We start from the raw sequence: 20509 nt of genomic DNA on the forward strand, positions 1-20509 counted from the left end.
AAAGGGGACAGAGGTGGAAGGTGAAAGAAGGAGGTAAGGGGGACAGGGAGGGAGGGAAGAAAACAGGAAGGAAAGGAGAGAGAGAGGGAGGGAGGGAGGGAGGACTGACTTCCCATTATTGTTCATATATAACACATGGCATATTGAGCACTGGGAAGTGCCTGATACCCTATAGTACCTGGGTAGCTGAGCCTGGATTGGAACTGGATGTGCCTCTAAGCCTAGTGTCAACCCTAATAAACCAACATAGTGCTACTTTCACTAAGGTGCAATCAGGGTTACCAACTTGGAGCCTCTTATTTTGAAATTTCCGGAATTATGGCAATGAACTTTAGGAGGCATTTCTTCTCCAGGTCCTCCAGTTGATCCAGCTTACCTGAGACATTTTCTGAACAGCTTGAAGGTGAGTATTTTCTACTAAGCATTTGATCTGTTTGCTGTTGCTGTAACTGAATACCATAGACTGGGAAACTTAAAAAGAATAAAGGTTTCTTCACGTTATGGTTCCAAAGGTCTAGGACTTCTTACTGATAGGGATTCTTCAGAGTCCTAAGGCTTCAGAGCCCTACTTGGTGAGACAGAACAAATACGCAAGAGGGTCCACTTTGCTGATAACCCCCCTCCCCCCACCCCAGATTGTCCATTAGTCTACTCCAGAGCCCTCTGTCACAATCACCTCCCAAAGATTTTTACCTCTTGGTGCCATCTGAGTGTGAATTTGAGGACTAAGTTTCCAGTACATGGAATTTCGGGCCCCCATGAAGCCAAAGCAGCCTGTGTTGTAGCTTCCTGGGTTTATATGTGAGAGAATTCAAGCTTGTGTTTCTGAAAATTTCCATGTTCTGTCTTCCAGGGGGAGAATGGAGACGCAAGGTTCTGGGGAGATTCCAACAGCAACCTCTTTGTGTCCGGGCCTCCGGGCCTACCAGGACATCCAGGCCTGGTTGTGAGTAGTGACAGCTTCACTCTTTCTGGGGACCTGTGACTTTTCCCAAAGCCTCCAGTATGAGCAGGTAGTTGGAGAGTCAGAGTCAGTATAGGACACACTGGACTTGGTAATGGACCGGCTTGCTCACTAGTTGTTGATTGGTGCCCATAGAGCAGACCCAGCCTGTGCACAGTTAGTGAACCCCCGGGCTCCATCTGTACTGTGAGTTTCATGTACATCATGGAAAATTCACTCCATGCAAATTATCGGTGGTGAGGAGCTATGGAGAAGGCAGAATGGGTCCTTGATCCTTGGAGACTCATTAAAGGTAGAGCTTCTTGCCTGGCTTGGCCTTTGTAAGAGGAGAAGGTCAGCCAGTCATGAGAGATCAAATTTTGCCTTAGGTTTCTGACCTTGGGGACCACATGGTTGACCTTAGCCCCAGAGACTGTGTTCTACTTCAAGTTGTGCCCCTAGTTTGCACTGTGATTTGAAGAAAGTCCAAGTCTCAGTTCTTCCTCTGGGGAATACAATGGTCAGACTAAGAGATCCCGGGGGCCCTCTGGCTCCCTGGGATCTCTGCTGTCTGTGGACAGCATGGCTGGACTGCTGCTCATTGGGGCTGACAGCACCTGGAATGGGCCTGAGATATGAACAGTGGTAACCATAGCAACTCACCAACTTAACAGCATCCTCATGAGGGAGCAAGTAGACTTCTCTATGATAGTGTGTTTGCCTCAACAGGGACAGAAAGGAGAGGCTGTTATTGGGCCCCAGGGACCCCCAGGAATTCCAGGTCTTCCTGGGCCACCTGGTTTTGGGAGACCAGGTGCCCCTGGACCACCAGGACCCCCAGGGCCACCAGGACCTCCTGCAATCCTGGGTGCAGGTTAGTATCAAGTGATGCCTTCATTCCTGCTGCCTCTGCCTTCGTCTTGAGGGTCATACTTGGGTGGCATGTCGGCACCTCTCTGTCTAACAAAAGGGCTATTTCCTGGGTGCAACCTTCCTTCTTTTTGTCTTTAAAACATTGAGATATAATTCATATGTCATAACATATATCCATTTAAAGTGCACAATTCAGTAATGTTGAATACATTCACAAGGATGTGCAGCTATCCCCACTGCCTAATTCTAGAACATTTTATTATACTCAGAAGAAACTTTGTGGGCTGGGGCCACAGTTCAGTGGTAGGTGGAGCATGCATGAGTCCTTGAGTTTGATCCCTAGCACCAAAAATAAATAAATAAATAAAAATAAAAATTGTAAGATGGAAGAAAGAAAGAAAAATTGTAACAGTGATCAATTACTTCCTCAGATCATGGCAATCACTAATCAATCTACTTTCTTTCTCTGAATTTGCTTATTATAGATATTACACATAAACAGAATTATACAGTACGTGGCCTTTTGAGTGTTTCCTTCACTCCCCTTTTCTAGTCAAACAACATGGCATTATATGAATATGAACTTTTAAAATATACACTTTTTAATGAATTCATTGGAAGGTAGACAAGCAACTGAACCTCAAAAACAGCCACCACCCAGGACTAAACCCTGCAGCAGTCCACTGGCCATCTTGTCTTTGCTGCGCACTGTGTGCCAGGTTTGTGCTCATTCCCCACAGACTGCATCCTCTGCGCAGGGGGGAAGACAGTTACTGAGAGCTTCCAGCTTCCACTGTAACCTAGAAATCGTGAGCTTCTCTCTCAATTTTAGTTTGAAACATCTTGAAGTAGAACAATCATGGGAAAGGATTTTGATTGGCATGTCTCAAACCAGGTGAGAAACTTGGACTAATCACCTAAGCCAGGAGGTAGGATCACGGAAGAACATGGTAACTTTTTCTGGAAGGAAACAGTTGTAGATGTGATGGGTACATCTTCTAAAAAAGACTATGAGAACACTGGTCCTGCAAAAAGCAAAGATACTGGCTGGGTTGATAAAACCAGAAGTTCCCATGGGGCCTGGAGGGATGAATAGGAGCTGCAGGAGATGGAGGACTCCACAGAGTGAGTGCAGGGTACAGAGCATCTGTTGTTCACAGCTGCACACTAGGGAGCCGGGACACTGCTGCACTGAACATGGATTACTCCTCATATAATGCATGGCAAGTCACAGTTCAGAAAACACTTGCAATCATTATCCATGTTATCTTCCCAGCAATGCTGAAGGAAGATGCAATGGATATTATTGTAAAACCCACTCCATGGAGGCTCAGAGAGGACATGAGACTTGCTGGGACCCAGATCCACGTCCTCTTCTCACCCTGTGTTCACCAGTCACTTACCACTTCTGTGTCAGAGCTGAAGACATGATTGTAGTGACCTGAAGAATGGAACACTAAGACTTACAAACATATCTTACATCTGCCAAAGCTTTGCAGGTTTGGGAGGGAACAGGATTAGAAAGGCAGAAGGAAAGCAAGGGAATAGTTCTAATACCTCTATGTTTGCCCAAAGGAAGGACTTTCAATTGGGGAATCATGAGCACACACACACACACACACACACACACACACAGACACACACACACACACAGACACACACTCCATATTTTTCCCTTGGACCAGTGCAATAGCCTTGATCTGACTTTGAAGGGTCCTGTGACTCTTTAAGAGCTAAGAAGCCTTGGTCACATGTGGTTCAGTTTGCCTAGTCTGAACTTCACGTGGTCCTACCAATACTGAGATGCCCACTGACATCTCACAGACAGGTTCCAAAAGTTTACCATCTCCTCAAGACTGTGCATCTGGGAACCGACAGCACAGGCGTCCATGTCGTCTGGCCCAGAGGCCAGCGCTTCGCCCTCACCTCCTCCTGTAGCCTCACCCCTTCTCTTCTGCTTTGTGAGCTCACTTCCTCTGTTCAGTGGTCACATGTTTTGTCTGCTGTGAAATAAATTGTCAGGGTATTTTTGGATACAAGTGACAGAAAATTCAACTTGAAACAACATTTACAAATAGCATCAGAGGGATTTACTTACCATCCTGAAAAATCCTGAATGGTTTCATCCAGGGCAGAGGTGAAGAATTTCAATGCTTCCTCCAGGCTCGTTAGGGTGGCCTTAGTTCAGAGGCTGTGGCTTTTATCATTTCTCTTTATGTCTCTTCCCAGCTGTGGCTCTTCCAGGCCCACCTGGCCCTCCTGGACAGCCAGGGCTCCCTGGATCCAGAAATTTGGTCAGTATCTTGCGTAGCCATCACTCCATTTTGAATAGATTTACTTCAGACTATGGCTATAGTTTTTAAAGGTTAGCATCACTTTTATTTTGGAATTAGAATTTCATGACAGGTACTGGGGATGTAGCTCAGTTGGTAGAGTGTTTCCCTAACATGCATGAGGCCCTGGGTTCAATCCCCAGCACTGAATAAAACCAGGCATGATGGGCATGCCTGTAATCCCAGTACTCAGGAGGTAGAGGCAGGACGATCGAAAGTTCAGGGTTCAAGGTAGAGGCAGGAGGATCGAAAGTTCAACACAGCAAGTTGGAGGTTACATGGAATACATGAGACCCTGTCTCTAAATAAATAAGTAAAATTATACTCCATTGTAATAGAATTGGTGCAGTTCCACAAATAGTAGAATCATTTGTTATCTATTCAGATGACTTAAGAGATACAGAAAACAAGATAACTGATTACTGAAGTTCTGTCCTATGAATCTTTAATTGATTAAGACTCAATCATGCTGGGCATGGTGGCACACACTTTAATCCCAGCACCCGGGAGGCAGAGGCAGGCGGATCTCTCTGAGTTCAAGGCCAGCCTGGTCTACACAGTGAGTTCCAGGCCAGCTGGGGCTACTGGGAGACCCTGTATCAAAAAAGACTGAAAAAGAAGACTCAATCATATTCTCTAAAGAAACATAAACACAAGTAATAAAGAATATCACAGGAGCATGTACTGCTCACACTCGCTCTGGGTCATGCACCCATCTCTGTTCTGCTGGTGTATGGCACGTGCATTCACTGCCCCACAGTGCACTGCTGTGGCTCACTGGGATTATTATAATATTCAGAGAGATGGACCAATGCCTACCAGAATGTCACAGCCATCTTTGATCATTGCTGGATTTTACCCTGAAATATTTACTCCAAAAGAAAGAACTTTCCAGCAGATGATGAAATTTTGCTATTTGGTTACTTTGCAGGGGGTGGATTTCTAAGTCATTTTGATGAATAAGTTACTATCTTCAAGGTGGAGTGAAAATTACTTTTTAAAAAAAAATTTCTGTTACGATGAAAGCTCTTGGATGATGGTTCTTTGAGACTGGGCACTATTCAGTACATTTTTTACAATTTCTGAATCTCCTTCTAGATATGCTGACTGGCTGCCATTCTAATGTTGGACTGTTTTTGAGACAGGGACGTTGCCGGCCCCCATTTCTATCTCACATTTGATGTTACAACCATATAGCTAGGCTGAAAACTAAGACTAAGTCCATTTGCCCACTTGCTCACATTTCATATCCCAAACGAAAATGAATTTGAAAGTCACTAAGGATTATGAGATAATGCCATTAGCTGGTGTAGATGCTACAAAGCTGCACTATAAAAACATTAAGTGGCAAAGAATGCAATGTACTGATAATTTCGCTAAACCTAAACCCAGCAAAGATAACTCTGTTGTTACATCTTTGTACCCACAGGGAATTATCCTTTGTATTTTAATTTATTTATTGTAATTTAGACTTGTGTTTTAAATTATGGGAAAGAATGCCCTTAGCCGAGCATGATAGCACATGCCTGAAACCCCAGCACTCAGGAGTCTGAGGCAGAAAGATTATGAATTCAAGACCTGTCTGAGCTACAGAGTGAAAAACTGTCTTAAAAAAATCCAAGGGCTCAGCTAGGGGAGATGGAGTCGTCAGCCAAGTGCCTGCTGCACAAACATAGAGCTAAGTTCAGATCCCCAGCACCCACACTTAAAAAAGTTAAGCACAGTTGCACACATTTGTATTCCCAGTGCTGGGGGGCAGGCAGAGACAAGTGGATCCCCAAAGTTCACTGGCCAGCCAGTTTAGCCAATCAGTGAGTACCAGGTTTAGAAAGAGACTTTGACTTAAAAGATAAAGTGGAGAGCCATATAATGGAAGATACCCATGTCTGTCTCTGTCCTATAAACACACATACAGAGAAAGAGAGAGAGACAGAGACAGAGAGAGAGAGAGAGACAGAGAGACAGAGACAGAGAGAGACACAGCAAGAGAGACAGAGAGACAGAGAGAACAACTGAGGTCTGAGGATGGTAGACTAATGATATAGCACTTGCCTAGCATGTGCAGGCCCTGGTTTTGAGCCCCAACACTGCAAAGAAAAAAAGCCCTGTCCAGTGCAGTAAGCCTTCTTATTGAAAGTAAGGGGCCCTTTATACAAGAATGGATATATTTTGTCATTGCTCAGTAACAGCAGGGTTTGGAATTTAAAATGATCTGGCAGGTCACAGCATTCAGCGACATGGGCGACATGCTTCAAAAAGCGCACTTGGTGATAGAGGGGACCTTCATCTACCTGAGGGACAGTGCGGAGTTTTTCATTCGTGTCCGCGATGGTTGGAAAAAATTACAGGTAATCCTTAAACTTCCTTTAGGAATTACCCAGTCCCCAGTACCCTCTGACATAATGCCTCCTCCTGTGAGTGCCGTTTCCCTGTTTTGGAAGCAGCTGAGCACTTTCTAGCCACTGTTTCATTTTCAACGTGCTCTTTCCCTTGCAGCTGGGAGAGCTGATTCCCATTCCTGATGACAGCCCCCCACCACCAGCGCTTTCCAGCAATGTGAGTAGCCCCCTTGCCCCGGCCCTGGTGCCTTCACCAGTGCTTCCTCAGTGCCTCTGGGGCCCTGCACCAAGCCGGCCAGCGACACGTGACTTAGCCCCTGGTGGAAACCCAGAAATTATCAGTGTGGCAACAGAAGCTAATCACAACAGAGTGGAGGGAGAACTGGGTCCAGAGGCTGGATACCCACTATTCCTAATTTAAAGTCATTGCTTGGCACATACCACCTGGAAGAACCCTTTCCCTTGTTGTGGTTTTTTTGGTTGTTGTTATTATATTTGTTTGTTTTGAGACAGGGTTTCACTATGTAGCCCCTGGCTGGCCTGGAACTCACTATGTAGACCAGACTGGCTTTGAACTCACAGAGATCTGCCTGTCTCTGCCTCCTGAGTGCTGGAACTAACTGTGTGGAACACCACACCCGGCAAGGATGAGTCTTTTCATTCAGTCATGGAACTATTCTCACTTAAGAGTGACAGTTAATGATAATGCCAGACTATTTTAAATGTAGTGCCAGGAACGTTGAACTTGTACCTCATTGTACCCTGGAGAACTGATTGAGTCTGTGTTCATACGTTTTCCTTTCTTCTTTCACACCACAGCCATACCATCCCCAGCCTCCACTGAACCCCATTTTAAGTGCCAATTATGAGAGGCCTTCTGTAAGTACAATTCATCTGTTTATTCTTCAAATATCCAATATGCCTGTATATGCTAGGCCCTGTGTTTAGTACATAGTTCCCACTATCCAACTGCTTACAGACTAGCAAGGAAAGCATGCGCGTGCACACACACACACACACACACACACACACACACACACACACACACAGAGATATATAATGTGTTAAGTTATTTGAATGAGGTAAACCCAAGATGCTCTGGTTACCAAGGAAGATCAAGGAAATCTTCCCGGAGGAGCTGACCTCTAGATTCAGACTGACCTAAAGGACATCCCAGTTCAGAAGTAAGCCAGGTAGGGAAAAAAGAGTGGCAATAACAGGCAGCAGGAAGATGGAACAGAGGGAGGGAAGGGGAGATGTTGTTCCTTGTTCCTTCCTGTATTACAAAACTTTGAGACTGGCCAGAGCAATGGACTTCAAAGCAAAGAAGGGAAAAGTTCAGGCTACAGAAGTCAACAAGGACCAGTGCTAGCTATCAAAGGCCTGTAAGCCAAGATAAGGACTTTGACCTTTTCCTGCAGGCGATGGGGAGATTACTGGATACTGACAGGTTTAAAGCGGGACAGGAGTATGGTATGATTGGGATTTCAGAAGGATTTTGGCTACAGTGTGCAAGTAGATTGAACGACAGAAACAGGGATACAAAGACCAGTTAGGTGGCTCTGTATTGCCTGAACTAAGGCCACAGCAGTGAGGTCTAGAAGAGGGTTGGCTGGAGAGGTGGGTCTGCATTGGTTGTATGTGGTGCTATGAGAATGCGTGAGGTAGAGAATGAGGCCCATGCTCCTGCTCCAGTGATCCAGTGCTGAGTGGCCCCTTTCCTCTCAGATGATCCGGTGGTCACAGGCTCCTTCCCAGGTATTGTCTGGCATGGCAGGGACCAGAGGCTATCCCATTCCTCACTGATATAAATAAAGATCACGTCCCAATCATTCCAGGGAACCCGTGGAATTCAGTCACAGGAAGTAAAACCAGCTTGGGAACTCTTGTCTCTGTACTCAGTCACTTTGTTGTTTCCTCAGAACCCCCTTCCTCTTCCTGCCCCCCTCCAGTCCCATCCATACACAGACAAAGCATCCATGAGCTTGCACTTGGCTCTGGGTTGCCACAGCACTAATTCAGACCCTTACTCTCATCTTATAACTGCGAGCCCAGTCCATCTGACTTAGTTCACAGTCTAGGAAGAAACAGTCTCCCTGGACTATCTTGGATCAATTGCTCATTTCTACCCCAACAAACAGTAGCCAGGTGAATGAAGTCAAAGGCCTAAGGCCTTCAAAGAACAGGGCATGAGCCACACAGCCCCCAGAAATACACTTTCTAGAGTGCTGGCACCTCAAGGGGAGACCTGAGGTGGAACAGAGTGAGTCTGAGGTGCCTCCAGACACCTGAGTAAAAAACTAGGATGGAGTGGCTGTGAAGGTCTGAAATCTGCCTGGAGTCACAGGCTCAGATGTCTTCAGCAGAGCCATGGCCATTGTAATGGGGATGGCAGGAGTCCCAAAGGGAATTCATACAGGGACAGAACCAAAGAAGAACTGATGGAAGAAACATGAGTGGTAGATGAGAAGCCATGGCTGAGATAAAGAAGGCCAAATAAGGCCCTCGCCAATAGTCCAAGGTTGTCAGGAGGACCTGAAAGGACTAAAAAGAACTAAAAGGCATCCTCAAATTTAGAAGCAAGAGCAAAGCCATGTCAGTAGTCAAGAAGATGCTAGGAGCCTAAAGAATACATGCTCAGAGACTGGAGAGATGGCTCAGCAGTTAAGCGCACTGGCTGCTCTTGCAGAGGACCCAGATTCGATTCCCAACACCCACATAGTGGCCAACAGCCATTGTAACTTCAGTTTCAAGGGATCCCGATGCCCCCTTTTGGCATCTATAGCATTGCATGCCATGGGTGCACTTATACAACTACAGGCAATACACTCATACAAAAAAAAAATAAATCTAATAAATAAAATACTTTTTTTTAAAAAAGAATAAATGCCCAAGGGAGAGAGAAGAGTTTAGGTAATTCTTCAAAGAACCCAAAAAAAGTTGGTAAAGTGGCTAACAGATTTTTAAAGCAATATTTTGGGCTTTTCAAATTTTAAATCTATATTTATTTATGTGTGTGTATGTGTGTGTGTGAGTGTGCACATGCTCACTCGCATGTGCCATGTCATGGCATGCATGTGGAGGTCAGAGGGCAACGTTTACTCTTGAGATGAGACTGGAGAGCAGGAGGGTGAGCCTTCCTAGGTGAGGGACTGTCTTTCATGTGGTATAGCAGACAGAGCTGGTGGGGGGTGCAGTAAAGGGATACCAGTGTGTGGGAGGAAACAGGCTTTAGAATAGCTTTTGTTTCAGACTACTGAGCAAGGTGTCAGGAATGAGAAGCTAGAGTTGCTAGATGACCCTAGTTTCTAGAAGGTTCCATCCCATAAGTGTCATGTCCTTCTACTGGCCCCTCCTATGGTCAGCCCCAGGCCTACTCAAGAGGAAGAAAGAGCAGCCAGTAATAGCTCTGGAAGCACTGGGACAAAATTAACTTGAAAGCTGAGCTGGGAACTGAGTGAGGAAAACATCCAGAGCTCTCAAACATGGCCGTCCAATCAGAGCCAGATCTCCAAAGGGTTGTACTGGGTTCGTAGAGAACTGTGCTTCATAAGAAGACATTGCCACCCCATGGACTATTCACGGAGCTGAAACAAGTCACTTGGGTGCTGTCGTCACTGGGGATGGGCAGTTCCAATGTAGGCAAAGTTTGGCTGAGAAGCCAGCACCTTTCCCCCCCGAAGCCAGGCTCTTCCTTAGAACAAGGTGGTCATGAGATTGCTAACTCACTGTCTCACTGTTTTCAGCTGCGTCTGGTTGCTCTGAACACACCGGTGGCTGGGGACATCCGAGCTGATTTTCAGTGCTTCCAGCAGGCCAGGGCTACAGGACTGCTATCTACCTTCCGAGCTTTCCTGTCATCTCATTTGCAAGATCTCTCCACAGTTGTGAGGAAGGCAGAGAGATTCGGCCTTCCAATAGTGAACCTCAAGGTAAAGATGAGCCCCACTCTCACTACCTTCAGGCACACGTCCCCACAGAGCCAAGCATAAACCACAGCTCAAGGCCCAGCCCTTTCCCTCATTGGCAATCATTTTCCTTTCCAGGGTGGGACAACAGAGTAAAAAGTGACATCTGAACTCTGAAGAATGATTAAAAATCAAGTTGCAGGCCAATGGTATAACAACTCTAATGTGATATTGTTTTTCTAGGGTCAAGTGCTTTTTAACAATTGGGACTCAATTTTTTCTGGTGATGGAGGTCAGTTCAATACACACATTCCAATATATTCCTTTGATGGCCGGGACGTGATGACTGATCCTTCTTGGTAAGTGCAGCCTGGGGCCCTGTTATACAGCGTGATAAGCATTTTTAGGTGGTGTCCCAGCAATAGGGTTCCTTTGTCAGCTGCCCCTCTGGAGTATTGCTAATGTGAAGAAGCCACAGTGAGTTAGCTGAGGGCTGTGGAGAAAGCTGTGGCCTTGGAGCCCAAAGACTCAGGTCTAATAACTCAATATGAGAACTTGGGCAAGGTACTTCCCCTCTCTGAGCCTCAGTTGCCTCTGAGGTAATGCAGTCATAGCTATACTATAGGATAGTTCTGCATCAGATGACTGTGTGAAAACATACAACATGCAGTGAACACTAAAGTGTAAATGATGTGACTCCTGGTAATCCTGCAGCTCTGTCCTGTGAACAGTGCTCTCCATCTATGAAAACAATGTGTCCTTTTCAGAACAGAACAACTCCGTGTCTGCTGCAGGTCTGATGCCTGGCTTGGAAAGTACAGTAGTGCACCTACATGATCCCTAGACTTTAAGGGCTCCCAGTGTCAGGGGATAGTAGATACAGACTAACTATATACGTAGATGGTATTATAGTTTAAAAACCGAGAGACAGATAATACAATAGAAACACAGAGGAGACATTCATTTTTATTTGGGGGTGAGAATCAAAGGTGGCATCTTGCAAGAGGAGGCCTCTAAGATGGGAAGGAGTCACAGGTCTGAAAGTGACAGGGGCCACTGAAGAATTGACCTAAAGAGCAGTGATCCGGATTTACAAAAGCTTCAGATGCCATTGGGAGAGGCCTGCAAGCTGGGTGTGGCTAGGTTTGAAAATGTGCAGAAAGATGGAAGGAGTCACATGGATAGAGAGGGAATTCAACACTGGACTGTGCCTGGGGGAGGAGCATGATTCAATTCAGTAGACTTAGACCAACTTACCTACCAAGATATACCACAAAGAAGTCCTATTTAAGGGCTGGGGAGATGACTTAGTGGGTAAAGTGCTGCTGCACAAACATGATGAGTTTGGAGCCCCAGCACCCATGTAAAAGCCATGTGTACCAACATATATCTGTAACCCCAGAGGAGCTGAGGGATGGAGACAGGTGGATCCTGAGGGCTCACTGGCCATTCTGTCTAGCCAAAATGGCAAGCTCTAGGTTCGGTGAGAGACCCTGCCTCAAAAAACTGACATGGAGAGTGATTGAGGATGACGTCTGACATTGAGCTGTCTCCACACATGTACACACAGGATAGTGCACATGTGTACACATGAATACAGCATACACATTCACACAAAATAACAATAAAGAACTTTATGGGTTTTTTTTTTTTTTTTTTTTTTTTTTTTTTTTTTTTTGACTCATGCATCCCATGTTGGTCTCCAACTCTATATAGTCAAGACCGTGCAAATGAAAACAGATAAACAATTTCCACAAAAAAAAAAAAAAAAACTTTTTTGGTTTTTTTTTTTTTTTTTTTTTTTTTTGTCTTTTTTGAGACAGGATCTCCCTGTAGCCCCAGCTGTCCTGGAACTTGCTATATAGACCAGGCTGGCCTTGAGCTCACAGAGATCCCCCACCTGCCTCTGCCTCCCTGCCTGGCACTTTATGGTTTTTAAAATAGAAATGCCACTTAATAGTAACATGGTAAACTTCCTTTGTAGGCCCCAGAAGGTTGTCTGGCATGGCTCCAACCCCCATGGCGTTCGTCTCGTTGATAAGTACTGTGAAGCTTGGCGAACCACAGACATGGCGGTCACGGGATTCGCCTCACCACTGAACTCGGGGAAGATTCTGGACCAGAAAGCATATAGCTGTGCTAATAGGTTAATTGTTCTGTGCATCGAAAACAGTTTCATGACAGACGCTAGGAAGTAATAGCCTTCCCATGATTCTTAAAAGAGTTTTTTAATTTTTCTTATGTGAAGAGTTGACACTGAAATCTAAAATGTTTAAATGTTGTAAATATTACAGTTTTTTAAATTACGCATTCATCCAAAGAGCAACCAAAGAGAACATACCTCAGTACACTTAAAAGGAAAGACATAAAGGATTCAGATCCAAGTCAAATCCGATCCATACATTGGTGCTAGAATCAGCTGGAAGTCCCCCGCAGTGTGAACACACCCCAACACAGAGTAAGGCTGAGCAGGAAAACAGAGGCCAGAGCTCTTGCCCAGTGCGTCCTTCAGAAAGTGATTGCTTCTTTTCACTCACAGTTATTGGGTGTAAGATGCCTTCATGTTTTCTTACAAAGCCAGATTTAGAGACACAACCCTTTCTAATTTACGTGCGATCCGAGTGCCCTGTAATTTCATAGCCACCCATCCATCCAGCGAAACAGAACTGCTCAAAGATCCTACTCATATTCTCTTATACTGTCAGGTTTTAATACAATTTTCCCCCTAAAATATTATGGTCATCATACTGTAGAGTTTTATGTGTTTACCTAATCATAGTTTAGTGTGGCCTCTGTTTATGTAATTCCGACTTGCCGGAAACGTTGAAGCTATAAATTATCTGAACTTAGAAAAGAAATGGCACATAATTACTACCCTTTCCTTGGCAGCCCTCCTTGCCATCTCCCACCCTGATTTTATGATTTCCATTTGGCAATTCTTGAATTATGACTGCAGCTGAAACAGGTTCGTAAAGATGAAATTTTCTGAAACTCTGTACCTTTGTGCTGTAGACTTTGTTTTTTTCCATGTGAGAACATAAAGACATCTTTTCTGGGTGCTTTCTTCCATTTGTGTTCTTCCCCGTGTCTTTATTCCTCACCACCGATGCGGAAGTGGCCTGGATGGTTTGCTACCACGATACTAGCCCTCTGGTGACGATTCAAGAGATGAAGAATGGAGGGTGGTGGGGTGTGTGTAAAGGAGCCTCAGAGTGGGAAACAGATCTGCTGTGGTTGCCCCCATGTTTCAGTGCGTGACTGTGGGCATATCTGCCTCCCTTGAGGCAACTGGGATAGTCACATACAATATCAGCTCCATTTACTAAACATCACTTATCAGAGGTCCACACAACTCTGCAAAGTGGGTATTTTTTAAGCGTCCACTTTATAAATGAAGGGGGAAAAGCCCTTCCTGGATCCAGTCACATGGCTGGCACGTGGCAGGGCTGGTTTTAGACTCAGGGACTGTCTCACTTCAGTGCCCAAGGCCTTTCCAGGGCACCACTAGGAAGGCTGCCTGGTGGCTCCTTTTTGACTCAAAGTCTTTGACTCTAAACACATAATCACCAGGCAAAAGGCATCCTAGGACACTTCCTCCCATTCATCTGAAGCCAGCATAGTGCATATACCCTCTCAAGTCCTTGAGTAGGAAGGAAATTGAGGAGAAAAAACAAAACAAAACCCAGAAACAACCCAGAACCTCCACTTAGAATTTTACAGCTGGAAGAGCAGAATGTTTCTAATGAGTCATGGACTTCAGATGGCTATAGAGGAAAAGTCCCAGGGATGGATGCCTGGAGACAGGCCCACCACTGAGTTACTGAGTGTGTGGGGGGGAGCTGTGCTTGGCTTTGGACAGTAGTGCTGGGAAAAATGGGAGACGAGGGTCCCAAGACAGGAAGTGCAGATGCCACCCACTTCAGTCAGAGGCCACATGGCCCAAGACCACAGAAAGGACAGGGTGGGACAGGGTTAGGGAGAGAGGCCAGGAAGAGAGATCCCGAATCTACTGACTCCAAAAGAGGGCATGGAGACTTGTTCCCTCCTCATACAGTGGAAGAAGTATGACCCACCCTCCTAGATGGAGTCTTTGAGTCAACTACAACCCTGTGCACTCCGACCAACCATCACAGTCTTGCGCCTGGCATTCAAGACTCTGCTGAACATAGGTTTCCACATAGTCTCTCCTGTCACATGCCAAAGGCCTGCCTGGTCTGCCTCGTGGTCACTTAGACGTGCTACATAGGCTCTTCTGCTGGGCTAGAATGCTCACACTGCCCCATCTTAGCAAAACTTGATCACTAAGTGTCCCTTTCCAAGGTGCCCCTGTGATATCCCCTAGTTCCCCAGACCTGCCTGTTATCATTATCATTCCCCACCCTCCAACACCTGGTGTGCTTCACACCTGAATTTTGTCACTTAAAATACAATGGCTGAAGGGTCTTCAAGCCTTCTCAACTCATTTGCCTGGACATCTTGAACATACTGGAAGTTGAGGAAGCCAGCTCACACAGCAGGCCACATATAGGAGGGAAGAATTGGTACACATGGCTAATAACCTTTATAAGCTGGAGGACTTTGAGGTACTTGTCCTGAGTCTGTAGCACAGACCCTTAAGGTCTAAAGCCTGCAGTTTTAGGCTTCTCCAGTCTTCCACCTACCAACAGAACTAGCAGGATAGGAAAGGTTGCCAACCCATGTCAGGAGCCAAACCCCGTGAGGCCGACTTGGGAGAGACAACTGGGCAAAGGAACTGGGAGGCTTTTGTGGGTAGCAACAAGCACAGAGAAGGTCCAGAGAATTCTATGTGACCACATGGTGTAGCCTGAAACAGACCCAATAAGAAGAGGAAAATGGGTCACAGGACCCACCCTAGGTTTCCAGTAGCCTCTGGACCCTGTGGCTTGAATGTTGTGTCACTTGAATCTGAAAGGGATACAGGCAGAACTGTGGGAACTGTCAGCAGCTTGGTACAGCTGAGTATTGGTCAAGCTTTAAAAAAAGAGGAATGAATTGGTTCATGAGACCAGGAAGAAGAATGGAAAATACAGGCTCAATGTGGCACTTGGGTCTGGTGTGTCTGTCTGTCTGTGTGTCTATGTATGTATGTGTATGTCTGTGTGTGTGTGTGTGTGTGTGTGTGTGTTTGGGTGTGTGTGTGAGTGTGACTGTCTTCTCATCTGTCTGTGTGGTCCTCTATTAACCCACAACCCCAGAGCATGGCCATAAAGGAAAGAGAAGCTTTCCTCTTCCCTTTGAGATTATATCAAGTCCTGAAAACAATTCCTATTGGTCCCACTTGAGTTGTACAACCAGGACTGTGACTTGCAGCACCACCAGAGATGACCCACGAAGAAGAAATACTTCCTCCACCCAAAATGCCTATAGGTTTGAAATGATCAGAACATTGAGAAGACCAAGAACCACATTCACCACATCCAGCAGGAGGGATGGATTGAGATGATGGAATGAGGGTAGAATGACAGATAATCGTGCCAGCCCTGAATTCTAGGATAAAGCATTTAGACTTTATCTTATAATGGGTGAGGCACATTGGGAAGTTTTAAGAGGAGAGCTGGGATCAGATCTATGTTTGAGAATGATCAAGTAGGTTTTTGTTTATTTGTTCATCCGTTCAGAAATATTTATGTATATTATTTTCCACTCAATATGGAGGCACAAAGATAAATAATACCCCATCTTTCAAGTCCACCAAGTCCCTTTTTAATATTTTGTTTATTATTTTTATTTTATGTGTATGAGTATATTGCCTGCATGTGTGTAAGTGCACCCATGTTGTGCAATGCCTGCGGAGTCAGAAGAGGCCGTTGTATCCCCCAGAACTGGAGTTATAGAAGGTTGTTATAGGTGCTGGGAGTCGAGCCCGGGTCCTGTGTAAGAGCAACCAGTGCTCTTAACCACTGAGCCACCTCTCCAGCCCCCCACCAAGTCCTTTCTAATGCTACAAACTGTTCCGAGTTTCATGTGCATCACCTCCAGCCTCAGCAATATTCAGAAGCCCTGCAGTATGGACAAGCATATGTGCCCAGGTCTTGCTTACCCTTGCAGCTGGAGAAAGACATTTCTGGTTATTTCTGAAGCTCCTGGGTTACCAGAGCATCATGGAGCCAACTCAAAGCCCTTGGATAGCCAGTGGCCGTTTTCCCCCTCTTGACTTCCATCTTGTCTGTCAATTCATATGGCAGTGGAGAGCTGAGAAGTCTTTGTCTGGATTTGTTTTGGTTCTGCCACTTGCCAGCCATGTCATCACAGCAAGTTCCTGAAAATCACATTATTAAAAACAATCCCTGCACTCCCTGCACATAACCCTTCTCTGCAGTTCAGTATTTTTATCTGTCAAATAGGGAGGCACAGTAAGTATCCCCCACTGCTCACTGGTCATGTTGGGAGTAAGCACACCATAAGTATTGTACAAACTTGGCCTGCTCAGGGGTCTTTAGTAGGCATTGGGGCTCTTTTCCAGTTGTGCTGGATGGTATCTTCTAGTCCACCTGAATTTTCCGCCCATCCTCAAACCCAGGGCTGTGATTCGGCATGCCCTGGCACAACTCTATCTGCTCTTGGTAAGCATTCACTGTCCCAAGCCCCAAGTACTCTGGCTGCTTTGCCTTTCTGCTCCCTTTTCCATAATTCAACAACTAAAATGTTTTTAACTTCTGGCTCAGTAGGGGCTCCAGGACTCAGCACTGACACTAGGGCTAGATTCCTTCTGGTTGACAGGAACGCATGCTGCATTGACTGTTAAATAGATTTCTTATCCCCTGCACAAGCCTAGCCAAGGCCCTGAGTTCCAAGAAGGAGCCAGCGTGTCCTATTGCTACTGACGCTCTGGTAGAAAGAAACTACCTACCTTGCTGTCCTTCTGGGCTGACTCTTTCTCTCAGAGAATGACCCCCACAATCCAGTTAGGTGCTGGGGTGTCATTTATTTACTCATTCCCTCAACAGGTATTTATTTAGATAATTTTTAATTGACACAAAGAAATTGTATGTACATCCAGGGTACAGGGTGGCATTTCAATACATGAATACAATGTATAATAATCAGATCAGGATAACTGACATTTCCATCTTCTCAGATATTTATCATTTCTTTGTGTTGGGAACATTCAAAATTCTCTTTACCAGCTATTTTGTTCAGAAATGATTAATTGTCTCTTCAGTGGTAATAGCAAGAAACTGTAAATGCTAAGAACTTCAGTGCTATGGTTTAAGTCTGAAATGTTCCCCCATAGGTTCATGCTTTGAACATTCAATCCCCAGCCTGTGGCGCTATTTTGAAGACTGTGGAACCTTTAGGAGGTGGGGCTTGGCTTGCAAAAGATCACTAGGACTGGCCTTTGAAGGTTGTGCCCACCCCTGAGCCATGTGAACAGCCTCTGTTTCATGCTCCTACGGCCACAGTTAGAGCCTCTCCCACCACCAGCCTTTCCCCACAATGGTGGCCTGAAATCTCTTTGAGAGTGTGAGCTAAAGCAAGCCTTTCCTCCTTTCAGTTGTTTTTGTTGGGTATTTTCTCACAGCCACAAGAAGGGTAATAAATATTTAACAAAGTACATATTTACATTGTGTTCACCTTTAAAGATTTGTTTTATTTTTATGTATATGTATGCATGTATATCTGGGTATGTGTACAAATGCTCACGAAGGCCAAAAGAGGGCATCAGATCCCCTGGAGCTGCCTAATGTGAGCGGTTGTGAACTACCTACTGTGGGTGCTGAGATATGCACTCTTGTTCTTTGCAAGAGAAGCAAACGTTTTTAACTGCTGGGCCATCGCTCCAGCCCCCCATTTTGATTTTTTAAGTGTTAAAATACTCTAGGGCTTTCCGAGTTTGCTGCATGTGATTTTCTTCTTTGAGCCTGAGGTGCTGGCTCCTCTCTCAGTCTCTGCAGCACAGCTGCTCACATTTCCCACTCATCTCCTCCTGGACTCCATCTTCTCTCCTCCAGTTCATTCTCCACACCAGGAGAGACACTCTTCCAAAAAGCCTGCTATGCTAGGTGAGAGTTTGATGTGGGGAGCCCTTTAAGAAGGGGATTCACTGGTAATCATTTTATAAAGGGGGCATGCTCCCAGAAAGTCCTGAGAAATGAGACGGGGAAAGGATGATCGGGTGTGAAGAGAGCACCTCACTATTACTGTGGATGGCTAGCTCACACTCTCCTCTTAGGAACTCTGGGATCCGTGTCCTCTGGCCCCTCAGAGTTTCCACAGGACAATGGTGCTGTGCTATTTATATCTTTGTAGATTCAACTTGACGTGACTGCAGCCATCTTGAGTCATAGCCGCCATGACTTCCCTTAGTAACCCTAGTCAGTTTTTCCTGCATAACTTTCCAGAAAACTATAATGGATGATTCCATTCCGGTCAGATGTGGAGCTTTGCAACCGGTCCCTGGTTCCAGAGATGTTCCTGATTCTTCCACAGATCTTAAGAAAACCCAGGTACATTCCATCCAGGATAAAATTATCTTTGCCCTAATCCATAAATCCACTTTCTGACCCAAATTCTGAGGATCCAACTGGTCTTGTGACTACACTTCCTTCACTAACTTAATGGATGAAAGATTCCACTGTGCAATCTGAGATCTGTCTGCCTGTCTTTCTTCAGTCTCACAGCACACTGGGACAGTCCCTATGCAGTAGGGCTAGGCTGGAACAATATACCAACTCCTATCCGTCACCTAAAAGTGGCAGAGGGTGGGGCACTGCATCAGATTCCAGTTGTCCACACAAGAGTAGGCTCATACAGCCAGAGGAAGCTCTCAGGCAAATGCATGCAGATGCAGGAATTTGGAGACTTATGGGTGGTAAACACAGAGCCTGTTATGTCATGCTCACTCTGACAGGAAACCACTCAGGTCTGATCTCAAGATAACAATGTGAGTTTACAACAACTTCTTAGAATCTTACTGAGCTGAGAAGACTGAAGAGGAGGTAGAGGAGAAGGTAGAGGAGCAGGAATAGAAGGAGGATGCAGATATGGCACAGGAGGAAGAGGTGGTTTAGGAGGAAGAAGAGGAAGAGAGGGAAGAAGGAAAAGAAAGAGGAAGAAGGAGGACGATGAGGATGGTGACAGATTAGGGGGAGGCTACCTTGTGTCGGTGGCTACTGATAGAAAAGCAAGCCCATCAACAAGACAGAAACCATGAGAACTTCCTGAGAGGCATGAACCAGCTGTGGTTCATTCTGGCAAGCATTGCAGGCCAATGGTGCTGTGACTGCTGGTCTGTATCAGCCGGGACTGAAGGCAAAGACACTCTGGAGAAGAGCTGGGGACTGTCACAGACACCTATGCCAGCTCCCACACCCCAGCAGAACTACTGAGCCTCATCTGTAGATTTTCATATTCATGAACACCAGCAACAACAAGTCCCAGTCATCTGAGGCGAGGCGCTCTAGCAGTCCCCAAAACAGGAACTAGCAGACCAGAGCCAACAGCATCTATTTAAAAAGAATGATTACAGTAATCAGAAGACAATTTTTAAAATTCAAATTTGTGTTTTCAGTGAAATTTTAGAGAATGAGAAATTAAATGAATTTAGGAGGATAAGAAACAGACCTTTCAAAACAATATAATGAATAAAATAAAGGGTCCATGAGGTGGCTCAGCTTGTAAAAGCACTTACCAAGCAAGCCTGATGACCTGAATTTTATTCCTCAACTTTTGGTGGAAGGAGAGAACTAACTCCCAAAAGTTATCCTCTGACACCCACATATGTGGTGGCATGCACACACGCATCATGTATACACACAACCACATGCCCATAATAAATAAGAAATTTTAAATATAAACAAAGGCCCAAAGGGTAGGAGAGACACAGGTGGTGGGCCGGCCCTAGACTGAGTACTATTCGAGACTGATCGCAGCTGGGTGAAGGAGTGCATGACTTATGTACAACCACTGGATGGGCTGACTAGACTCCAGTGGACACATTTACACTGAATGAATAGGACTTACCATGTATGGCAGAATACATAAAGTTTGGTGGGGATTGGAGGAGGTATGGGTATGGGAAGGGATCTAAATTTGATTAAGAACTGTTGAATGAAATTACAAAAGTTTAATAAAAATATATAAAATATATTT

At 45.3% G+C, this 20509-nt stretch overlaps 1 protein-coding gene across 1 annotated transcript in view; it reads left to right on the forward strand.

Annotated features, from left to right (window-relative positions):
* Positions 1–13465, forward strand: part of Col15a1 (collagen type XV alpha 1 chain) — a 111309-nt gene extending 97844 nt beyond the window's left edge. The window contains exons 32-41 of the mRNA XM_008846745.3: positions 354–403; positions 854–946; positions 1673–1817; positions 4046–4110; positions 6369–6497; positions 6646–6705; positions 7308–7367; positions 10235–10420; positions 10640–10755; positions 12381–13465. Of these exons, the coding sequence (XP_008844967.1) occupies positions 354–403; positions 854–946; positions 1673–1817; positions 4046–4110; positions 6369–6497; positions 6646–6705; positions 7308–7367; positions 10235–10420; positions 10640–10755; positions 12381–12594 (1118 nt within the window). The 3' untranslated portion in view covers positions 12595–13465. The remainder of the gene's footprint in view (positions 1–353; positions 404–853; positions 947–1672; positions 1818–4045; positions 4111–6368; positions 6498–6645; positions 6706–7307; positions 7368–10234; positions 10421–10639; positions 10756–12380) is intronic.
* Positions 13466–20509: the final 7044 nt, after the last annotated feature.

The sequence above is a fragment of the Nannospalax galili genome, unplaced genomic scaffold (genome assembly GCF_000622305.1).
Source record: "Nannospalax galili isolate Female #2095 unplaced genomic scaffold, S.galili_v1.0 scaffold1663, whole genome shotgun sequence".
In the NCBI taxonomy this organism is placed as follows: Eukaryota; Metazoa; Chordata; class Mammalia; order Rodentia; family Spalacidae; genus Nannospalax; species Nannospalax galili.